At 45.1% G+C, this 10,433-nt stretch overlaps 1 protein-coding gene across 1 annotated transcript in view; it reads right to left on the reverse strand.

The window, feature by feature from the left end:
* Window positions 1-437: 437 nt before the first annotated feature.
* LOC110532986 (lecithin retinol acyltransferase-like) overlaps window positions 438-10,433 on the reverse strand; it is a 10,456-nt gene continuing 460 nt past the window's right edge. Inside the window, exons 1-2 of the mRNA XM_036987139.1 lie at window positions 10,209-10,433; window positions 438-889 (exon numbers count right to left, since the gene is read on the reverse strand). The exon at window positions 10,209-10,433 is cut by the window's right edge and continues 460 nt beyond it. Of these exons, the coding sequence (XP_036843034.1) occupies window positions 737-889; window positions 10,209-10,433 (378 nt within the window). The 3' untranslated portion in view covers window positions 438-736. The remainder of the gene's footprint in view (window positions 890-10,208) is intronic.

Genomic DNA, 10,433 nt, shown 5'->3' on the forward strand with positions numbered 1-10,433 from the left:
GGGGAGTTGGGATATGGTGACCCTGACCGTGACCCCACTCCCTGCGGGTGTCTCAGGGGGAGTTAAAAACACCCCCAAAATTATTATATTTTAAAAAGAAAATACATTGTTATTGACACGTGAACATTTCAGTTTCTGGAGATTTTATTTATATATATATACACACCTATATACATATTATCAAAATTCCTACTGAAATGAAACGGAATTCCAGAATGACATTTTCATTATGGATTTTCCAGAATTCCCAGGTATCAGCCTGCCATCCAGAGGGTGAAGGGGATGAGGAGGGTGGGAAGCGTGGTGTAAGGGGACATTCCCAGACTGAGAAAAGACAGAATTCCCAGGTATCAGCCTGCCATCCAGAGGGTGAAGGGGATGAGGAGGGTGGGAAGCGTGGTGTAAGGGGACATTCCCAGACTGAGAATAGACAGAATTCCCAGGTATCAGCCTGCCATCCAGAGGGTGAAGGGGATGAGGAGGGTGGGAAGCGTGGTGTAAGGGGACATTCCCAGACTGAGAAAAGACAGAATTCCCAGGTATCAGCCTGCCATCCAGAGGGTGAAGGGGATGAGGAGGGTGGGAAGCGTGGTGTAAGGGGGACATTCCCAGACTGAGAATAGACAGAATTCCCAGGTATCAGCCTGCCATCCAGAGGGTGAAGGGGATGAGGAGGGTGGGAAGCGTGGTGTAAGGGGGACATTCCCAGACTGAGAAAAGACAGAATTCCCAGGTATCAGCCTGCCATCCAGAGGGTGAAGGGGATGAGGAGGGTGGGAAGCGTGGTGTAAGGGGACATTCCCAGACTGAGAATAGACAGAATTCCCAGGATCGCCGTCAGCGGAACACTCCTATGATCCCGGATGACAGATTTCAGCCAATCACAGAACTAGAAGTGGGGAAAAAAACAGAAAAGATGGTTTATATTATAGTGATAGACAGGGGAATATTTAGAGGGCAAGTGTGTGTGTGTGTGTGTGTGTGTGAGAGTGTGACAGTTGGGGTGTTGTGCCCTGTAGTAGAATATATTACAGGGAGAACATCACCCGTGTTAAATGTGTGTGTGTGTGTGTGTGTGTGTGTGTTGGGGTGTTGTGCCCTGTAGTAGAATATATTACAGGGAGAACATCACCCGTGTTAAGTGTGTGTGTGTGTGTGTGTGTGTGTGTGTGTGTGTTGGGGTGTTGTGCCCTGTAGTAGAATATATTACAGGGAGAACATCACCCGTGTTAAGTGTGTGTGTGTGTGTGTGTGTGTTGGGGTGTTGTGCCCTGTAGTAGAATATATTACAGGGAGAACATCACCCGTGTTAAATGTGTGTGTGTGTGTGTGTGTTGGGGTGTTGTGCCCTGTAGTAGAATATATTACAGGGAGAACATCACCCGTGTTAAGTGTGTGTGTGTGTGTGTGTGTTGGGGTGTTGTGCCCTGTAGTAGAATATATTACAGGGAGAACATCACCCGTGTTAAGTGTGTGTGTGTGTGTTGGGGTGTTGTGCCCTGTGTGCCCTGACTATCTGAGTGCCATAATCATGTCATGAAATACATAACATGTCTCATTTGGTCAATATCAGAAAGCCTTTGTTTTGACTCTTGGGCCTTTGACAAGATAAAACATTTAGGACAGAAAACACATTTTTTTGTATGTCTCAGTCTGTCTCTATCTCTCCCTCCCTCTCTTGAAACCCTCCCTCTCTCACTCCCTCCCTCCATCCCACCCACTCTCTCTCCCACTCTCTCTCTCCCTCCCACTCTCTCTCTCTCTCCCTCCCACTCTCTCTCACTCCCACTCTCCCTCCCTCCCTCTCTCCCCCTCCCTCCCTCCCCCCCTCCCACTCCCTCTCTCTCCCACTCCCTCTCTCCCTCTCTGAAGTAAGCACGTGCCACAGAATGCTATTCTGTCTCTGTCTCTGCTTCTGCTCTGCGGTAGCTGGTCTTTGTAGCCTACATATCAAGTTACAGTCAAATATGTCAAAAGTTGTAGAATAAGTTTCCATCCAGACTGGGCTACTACTGTCCGTCTCAAATGGCACCCTCTTTAGGCTTGGTAGTACACTACTTTGAACAGGGTCTATAGAGTCTGGATAAAAGTAGTGCACTATATAGGGAATAGGGTGCCAGCCCCGGTCTAAAGTAGTGCACTATATAGGGAATAGGGCTCTGGTCTATAGTAGTGCACTATATAGGGAATAGGGGGCCATTTGGAACACATTTCAGGGCTCATTTTGGGGGAATCATGGTTAGTCTACAAAGGTCCAGAAAAACTCCGCTACCCCTCCTGACCAACAGTGCTGCCAGTCCTCAACTCTGGTTAAAATCACCTTCCCCGAATACTGCAGTGATTTGGCCTGTCCACAATAGGACCGTTGTTCTCCATTTGTCTTGAGGAACGACACAGGAACCAGATTTCCCACTAAGAACATTTAAGCCACTAACCTAACCTAACGTAGCAGGCTTAAAATAAACGTCGGAAACGATATCCCCCTGAATTATGGTCTTGACGAGAAGAAAAAAAAAGAAAAAAATAACTAATCGGGGGGGCGGATCTCTTCTGCACTGTTTCGACCAATCCAGTAAATGTGGAGGAGGAGTTAAGATGGCGTGTCACCTTGTTATTAACGGCCAAAAGAGGAAGTGACATCACATCGGCTCTCTTTCCATTTCCCCTGAAAACCGGCTACATCCGGGTCGTTAAAAACACGGCAGTGTTTGTGGATCAACTTGACTAATGTTAAGCCAGTGGCGTGTTTGTGGATCAACTTGACTAAAGTTAAGCCAGTGGCGTGTTTGTGGATCAACTTGACTAAAGTTAAGCCAGTGGCGTGTTTGTGGATCAACTTGACTAAAGTTAAGCCAGTGGCGTGTTTGTGGATCAACTTGACTAAAGTTAAGTCAGCGGTGTGTTTGTGGATCAACTTGACTAAAGTTAAGTCAGCGGTGTGTTTGTGGATCAACTTGACTAAAGTTAAGCCAGTGGCGTGTTTGTGGATCAACTTGACTAAAGTTAAGTCAGCGGTGTGTTTGTGGATCAACTTGACTAAAGTTAAGTCAGCGGTGTGTTTGTGGATCAACTTGACTAAAGTTAAGCCAGTGGCGTGTTTGTGGATCAACTTGACTAAAGTTAAGTCAGCGGTGTGTTTGTGGATCAACTTGACTAAAGTTAAGCCAGTGGCGTGTTTGTGGATCAACTTGACTAAAGTTAAGCCAGTGGCGTGTTTGTGGATCAACTTGACTAAAGTTAAGTCAGCGGTGTGTTTGTGGATCAACTTGACTAAAGTTAAGCCAGCGGCGTGTTTGTGGATCAACTTGACTAAAGTTAAGTCAGCGGTGTGTTTGTGGATCAACTTGACTAAAGTTAAGTCAGCGGTGTGTTTGTGGATCAACTTGACTAAAGTTAAGCCAGTGGCGTGTTTGTGGATCAACTTGACTAAAGTTAAGTCAGCGGTGTGTTTGTGGATCAACTTGACTAAAGTTAAGTCAGCGGTGTGTTTGTGGATCAACTTGACTAAAGTTAAGCCAGTGGCGTGTTTGTGGATCAACTTGACTAAAGTTAAGTCAGCGGTGTGTTTGTGGATCAACTTGACTAAAGTTAAGCCAGTGGCGTGTTTGTGGATCAACTTGACTAAAGTTAAGTCAGCGGTGTGTTTGTGGATCAACTTGACTAAAGTTAAGTCAGCGGTGTGTTTGTGGATCAACTTGACTAAAGTTAAGCCAGTGGCGTGTTTGTGGATCAACTTGACTAAAGTTAAGCCAGTGGCGTGTTTGTGGATCAACTTGACTAAAGTTAAGTCAGCGGTGTGTTTGTGGATCAACTTGACTAAAGTTAAGTCAGCGGTGTGTTTGTGGATCACCTTGACTAAAGTTAAGCCAGTGGCGTGTTTGTGGATCAACTTGACTAAAGTTAAGCCAGTGGCGTGTTTGTGGATCAACTTGACTAAAGTTAAGTCAGCGGTGTGTTTGTGGATCAACTTGACTAAAGTTAAGCCAGCGGTGTGTTTGTGGATCAACTTGACTAAAGTTAAGCCAGCGGTGTGTTTGTGGATCAACTTGACTAAAGTTAAGCCAGCGGTGTGTTTGTGGATCAACTTGACTAATGTTAAGCCAGCGGTGTGTTTGTGGATCAACTTGACTAAAGTTAAGTCAGCGGTGTGTTTGTGGATCAACTTGACTAAAGTTAAGTCAGCGGTGTGTTTGTGGATCAACTTGACTAAAGTTAAGTCAGCGGTGTGTTTGTGGATCAACTTGACTAAAGTTAAGTCAGCGGTGTGTTTGTGGATCAACTTGACTAAAGTTAAGTCAGCGGTGTGTTTGTGGATCAACTTGACTAATGTTAAGCCAGCGGTGTGTTTGTGGATCAACTTGACTAAAGTTAAGCCAGCGGTGTGTTTGTGGATCAACTTGACTAAAGTTAAGTCAGCGGTGTGTTTGTGGATCAACCGCATCGCATTATATATTTTTATTCATCTAACTTTTGAATTATTATTATTATTAACTTATTGATATTGCATTGTGGAGAGATGGACCTGTAAGTAGACCTGAGCATTTCATTACACTTTTTATATGACAAATAAACAAATTTGTTTAAGTAACAAACTTGAACTTAAAGAGGTTGTATTTTATAGTCCTGGTCTAAAGTAGTGCACTATATAGGGAATAGGGTGCCAGTCCTGGTCTAAAGTAGTGCACTATATAGGGAATAGGGTGCCAGTCCTGGTCTAAAGTAGTGCCACTATATAGGGAATAGGGTGCCAGCCCTGGTCTAAAGTAGTGCCACTATATAGGGAATAGGGTGCCAGTCCTGGTCTAAAGTAGTGCACTATATAGGGAATAGGGTGCCAGTCCTGGTCTAAAGTAGTGCACTATATAGGGAATAGGGTGCCAGTCCTGGTCTAAAGTAGTGCACTATATAGGGAATAGGGTGCCAGTCCTGGTCTAAAGTAGTGCACTATATAGGGAATAGGGTGATAGCCCTGGTCTAAAGTAGTGTACTATATAGGGAATACGGCTCTGGTCTGAAGTAGTGCACTATATAGGGAATAGGGCTCTGGTCTATAGTAGTGCACTATATAGGGAATAGGGCTCTGGTCTATAGTAGTGCCACTATATAGGGAATATGGCTCTGGTCTAAAGTAGTGCACTATATAGGGAATATGGCTCTGGTCTAAAGTAGTGCACTATATAGGGAATAGGGCTCTGGTCTATAGTAGTGCACTATATAGGGAATAGGGCTCTGGTCTATAGTAGTGCACTATATAGGGAATATGGCTCTGGTCTATAGTAGTGCACTATATAGGGAATATGACTCTGGTCTATAGTAGTGCACTATATAGGGAATATGGCTCTGGTCTAAAGTAGTGCACTATATAGGGAATAGGGTGCCAGTCCTGGTCTAAAGTAGTGCCACTATATAGGGAATAGGGTGCCAGTCCTGGTCTAAAGTAGTGCACTATATAGGGAATAGGGTGCCAGTCCTGGTCTAAAGTAGTGCACTATATAGGGAATAGGGTGCCAGTCCTGGTCTAAAGTAGTGCACTATATAGGGAATAGGGTGCCAGTCCTGGTCTAAAGTAGTGCACTATATAGGGAATAGGGTGCCAGTCCTGGTCTAAAGTAGTGCACTATATAGGGAATAGGGTGCCAGTCCTGGTCTAAAGTAGTGCACTATATAGGGAATAGGGTGCCAGTCCTGGTCTAAAGTAGTGCACTATATAGGGAATAGGGTGATAGCCCTGGTCTAAAGTAGTGCACTATATAGGGAATAGGGCTCTGGTCTGAAGTAGTGCACTATATAGGGAATACGGCTCTGGTCTGAAGTAGTGCACTATATAGGGAATATGTCTCTGGTCTATAGTAGTGCACTATATAGGGAATATGGCTCTGGTCTAAAGTAGTGCACTATATAGGGAATAGGGTGCCAGTCCTGGTCTAAAGTAGTGCCACTATATAGGGAATAGGGTGCCAGTCCTGGTCTAAAGTAGTGCACTATATAGGGAATAGGGTGCCAGTCCTGGTCTAAAGTAGTGCACTATATAGGGAATAGGGTGCCAGTCCTGGTCTAAAGTAGTGCACTATATAGGGAATAGGGTGCCAGTCCTGGTCTAAAGTAGTGCACTATATAGGGAATAGGGTGCCAGTCCTGGTCTAAAGTAGGGCACTATATAGGGAATAGGGTGATAGCCCTGGTCTAAAGTAGTGCACTATATAGGGAATAGGGCTCTGGTCTGAAGTAGTGCACTATATAGGGAATAGGGCTCTGGTCTGAAGTAGTGCACTATATAGGGAATAGGGCTCTGGTCTATAGTAGTACACTATATAGGGAATAGGATGCCAGCCCTGGTCTAAAGTAGTGCACTATATAGGGAATAGGGCTCTGGTCTATAGTAGTGCACTATATAGGGAATAGGGCCCTGGTCTAAAGTAGTGCACTATATAGGGAATAGGGCTCTGGTCTATAGTAGTGCACTATATAGGGAATAGGGCTCTGGTCTAAAGTAGTGCACTATATAGGGAATAGGTCTCTGGTCTATAGTAGTGTACTATATAGGGAATAGGGCCCTGGTCTAAAGTAGTGCACTATATAGGGAATAGGGTGCCAGTCCTGGTCTAAAGTAGTGCACTATATAGGGAATAGGGTGCCAGTCCTGGTCTAAAGTAGTGCACTATATAGGGAATAGGGTGCCATTTTGGATGTATAGCCTCAACTTGTTCTTTTACTAGAACCGATGGAACAGAATGAACAGAACCCGCCGACGGGTTCTACCAGAGAACGGAACTAAGAACAGAGTTCTTTTCAAAACGAGTCATTTCTGCCCGGCGCTCTGTGAACAACAGTTAAACACTAGTCTAGCTTAGCTTCGCTCGATGGTGCTCATTTAGAACAGAAACAAATTCAGACTCTCACCAGAACCTGCAGACTAGTTAGTCAGCCTAGTCGACTGCAAACGGACTCATTTAAACACCTGTGTTGATGTTATGATAAACTACGGAAACACGGCGTTCTCACTCGGACTGGTTCACATTTGTGACTCGTTTCAGGAAGCAGGGAGTAATGTCGCACGTCACTGTTTCACAGGAGTGATATGATATGGTCATTACTTGAACTGTCTAGCCAGCTAACGTAACTTTAGCTAGCAGTTTAGAAACAAACCAAAACATTGTTCTGAAACTTTCCTGTTTTTTTTTTCTTTCTAGATTGACATATTAAAACTACAATCATTTTTTAAAAACGGTTGTGTTGATTGGTGTTACGATACACCAGTTATGCTATGTTGGACCATCGGGCCGCTGACGTCAGGCAGCCTGTCGTTTTTTGTGTTTACACTTTCTCCTAAACGACAAGTTTGACGTCAGACGACAACAGAAGGTTCCTGATGTCACTTGCGATAACTATAAACAGACATGGCAAAAGACGTATTACGAACCAGCTTTACGTCTTGAAATCTACACCCATTCAGCCTCACGTGTGAATCCTTGAAGAGATGGGCGGGGCTTAAAGGCTTACGAGGGTGTGAACGGTGCTGAATGGGCGGGGCTTAAAGGCTTAAGAGGGTGTGAACAGTGCTGAATGGGCGGGGATTAAGGCTTAAGAGGGTGTGAACGGTGCTGAATGGGCGGGGCTTAAAAGCTTAAGAGGGTGTGAACGGTGCTGAATGGGCGGGGCTTAAAGGCTTAAGAGGGTGTGAACGGTGCTGAATGGGCGGGGCTTAAAGGCTTAAGAGGGTGTGAACGGTGCTGAATGGGTGGGGCTTAAAGGCTTAAGAGGGTGTGAACAGTGCTGAATGGGCGGGGATTAAGGCTTAAGAGGGTGTGAACGGTGCTGAATGGTAGGGGCTTAAAGTCTTAAGAGGGTGTGAACGGTGCTGAATGGGCGGGGATTAAGGCTTAAGAGGGTGTGAACGGTGCTGAATGGGCGGGGCTTAAGAGGGTGTGAACGGTGCTGAATGGGCGGGGCTTAAGGCTTAAGAGGGTGTGAACGGTGCTGAATGGGCGGGGCTTAAGAGGGTGTGAACAGTGCTGAATGGGCGGGGCTTAAGAGGGTGTGAACGGTGCTGAATGGGCGGGGCTTAAGAGGGTGTGAACGGTGCTGAATGGGCGGGGCTTAAGAGGGTGTGAACGGTGCTGAATGGGCGGGGCTTAAGAGGGTGTGAACGGTGCTGAATGGGTGGAGACATAGAAGAGCTCTTCCCTAGATACCAAAACATTCAAGGGCCATTTATTCAAAAGCGGAGTCACAAGTTTATACAACTTTCAAAGCATAATTACTTTCCCATTGTTTCTCAACTGTAGTGTTTGATATACCATTTTATAGCTCTGAGTCTCTACTATTGCAACAAAAAAACAAACAATTTCAAATGTTGCTACGTAAGATTGAATCGAGCCGTTGCTACACATTTTCATGTCGGTCTGTCTTTTTTTTTAAGGCATGGGGTACGGGGGCGGTCGATCCCGTTTTGTGGTCCGGGAAACTTGGACAAATCATTTGCTGCATGCCAAATGGCACCATATTCACATAAGGCACTACTTTAGATCAGAACAGGGCCCTACTTTAGATCAGAACAGGGCCCTACTTTAGATCAGAACAGGGCCCTACTTTAGATCAGAGCAGGACACTACTTTAGACCAGAGCAGGACACTACTTTAGACCAGAACAGGACACTACTTTAGACCAGAACAGGACACTACTTTAGATCAGAACAGGGCCCTACTTTAGATCAGAACAGGGCCCTACTTTAGATCAGAACAGGGCCCTACTTTAGATCAGAACAGGGCCCTACTTTAGATCAGAACAGGACACTACTTTAGATCAGAGCAGGACACTACTTTAGACCAGAACAGGGCCCTACTTTAGATCAGAACAGGGCCCTACTTTAGATCAGAACAGGGCCCTACTTTAGATCAGAACAGGGCCCTACTTTAGATCAGAACAGGGCCCTACTTTAGATCAGAGCAGGACACTACTTTAGACCAGAACAGGGCCCTACTTTAGATCAGAGCAGGACACTACTTTAGATCAGAACAGGGCACTACTTTAGATCAGAACAGGGCACTACTTTAGATCAGAACAGGGCCCTACTTTAGACCAGAGCAGGACACTACTTTAGACCAGAGCAGGACACTACTTTAGACCAGAGCAGGACACTACTTTAGACCAGAGCAGGACACTACTTTAGACCAGAGCAGGACACTACTTTAGACCAGAGCAGGGCACTACTTTAGATCAGAACAGGGCCCTACTTTAGATCAGAACAGGGCCCTACTTTAGATCAGAACAGGGCCCTACTTTAGATCAGAACAGGGCCCTACTTTAGATCAGAACAGGACACTACTTTAGATCAGAGCAGGACACTACTTTAGACCAGAACAGGGCCCTACTTTAGATCAGAACAGGGCCCTACTTTAGATCAGAACAGGGCCCTACTTTAGATCAGAACAGGGCCCTACTTTAGATCAGAACAGGGCCCTACTTTAGATCAGAGCAGGACACTACTTTAGACCAGAACAGGGCCCTACTTTAGATCAGAGCAGGACACTACTTTAGATCAGAACAGGACACTACTTTAGATCAGAGCAGGACACTACTTTAGACACTGGCCAAAGTGAGTGCACCATAATAGGCCTATATAGGGGATGCAAAGATTGTCTGCCTTGTCCGTTGCTCTATAAAACATTGGCCCATATTGATGCACATCGTTGACATTGCTCACAGAGTAAAGTAGACTAGTGAACCTTTTTTAGCCTATTTTACCTTGAGATCAATCAAATAATCCTGTTTTATCATAGCTTACTTTGGAGTTATTAAGTCTACATTTTTGTATTTTTTTTTTTAAAATCAAGGCATATAAGCCTATCACCTAAACCAGCAATTACTAGTTCACAGCATTCACCTAATCAATAGATGGATATATTCAAATAATCCAATTCTGCAACTAGTTATAGAAACGGGCAGAGTCCTGACGCGTCCCTCTGTGAAAACATCTCGCGCGCAACAGTTCCAAGAGCGCACGCAGGACGCACACCCAATGTATAAATCAACACTCATTAGGGACCTATGAAATGAAAGGTCTGTGTAGTAAAACACCGTTATCATATTGCAGTTAGGTGAACGTTTGGGATATATAGCTCTTAATTAAAGATGGCATCTTCATCCGCGCTGCGCGTTAATAAAAAGAAGAAGAAGAAGAAGAAGAAAGGCCAATATCAATATGTTACCTTGTCTGTCTGAATGCTGATTGCGCTGCCGTACCGGCAGTAAGTAACGAAATGTTCACAGTTATTCCACAGTAAACTGTACGGTATCTTCCCAACCATTTCCTCCGCTCTCCTGGCAATCTCTTCGCCATCCAACGGTCGTTTCTGCACGGTAGTGTCCATAGCGTTCAGTAGAATTGACGCGCCGTAGGCAAAGTCCTCAACGCTATCCACCCGGATGCTGGC

The sequence above is a fragment of the Oncorhynchus mykiss genome, chromosome 9, assembly GCF_013265735.2.
Source record: "Oncorhynchus mykiss isolate Arlee chromosome 9, USDA_OmykA_1.1, whole genome shotgun sequence".
Classification (NCBI taxonomy): domain Eukaryota; kingdom Metazoa; phylum Chordata; class Actinopteri; order Salmoniformes; family Salmonidae; genus Oncorhynchus; species Oncorhynchus mykiss.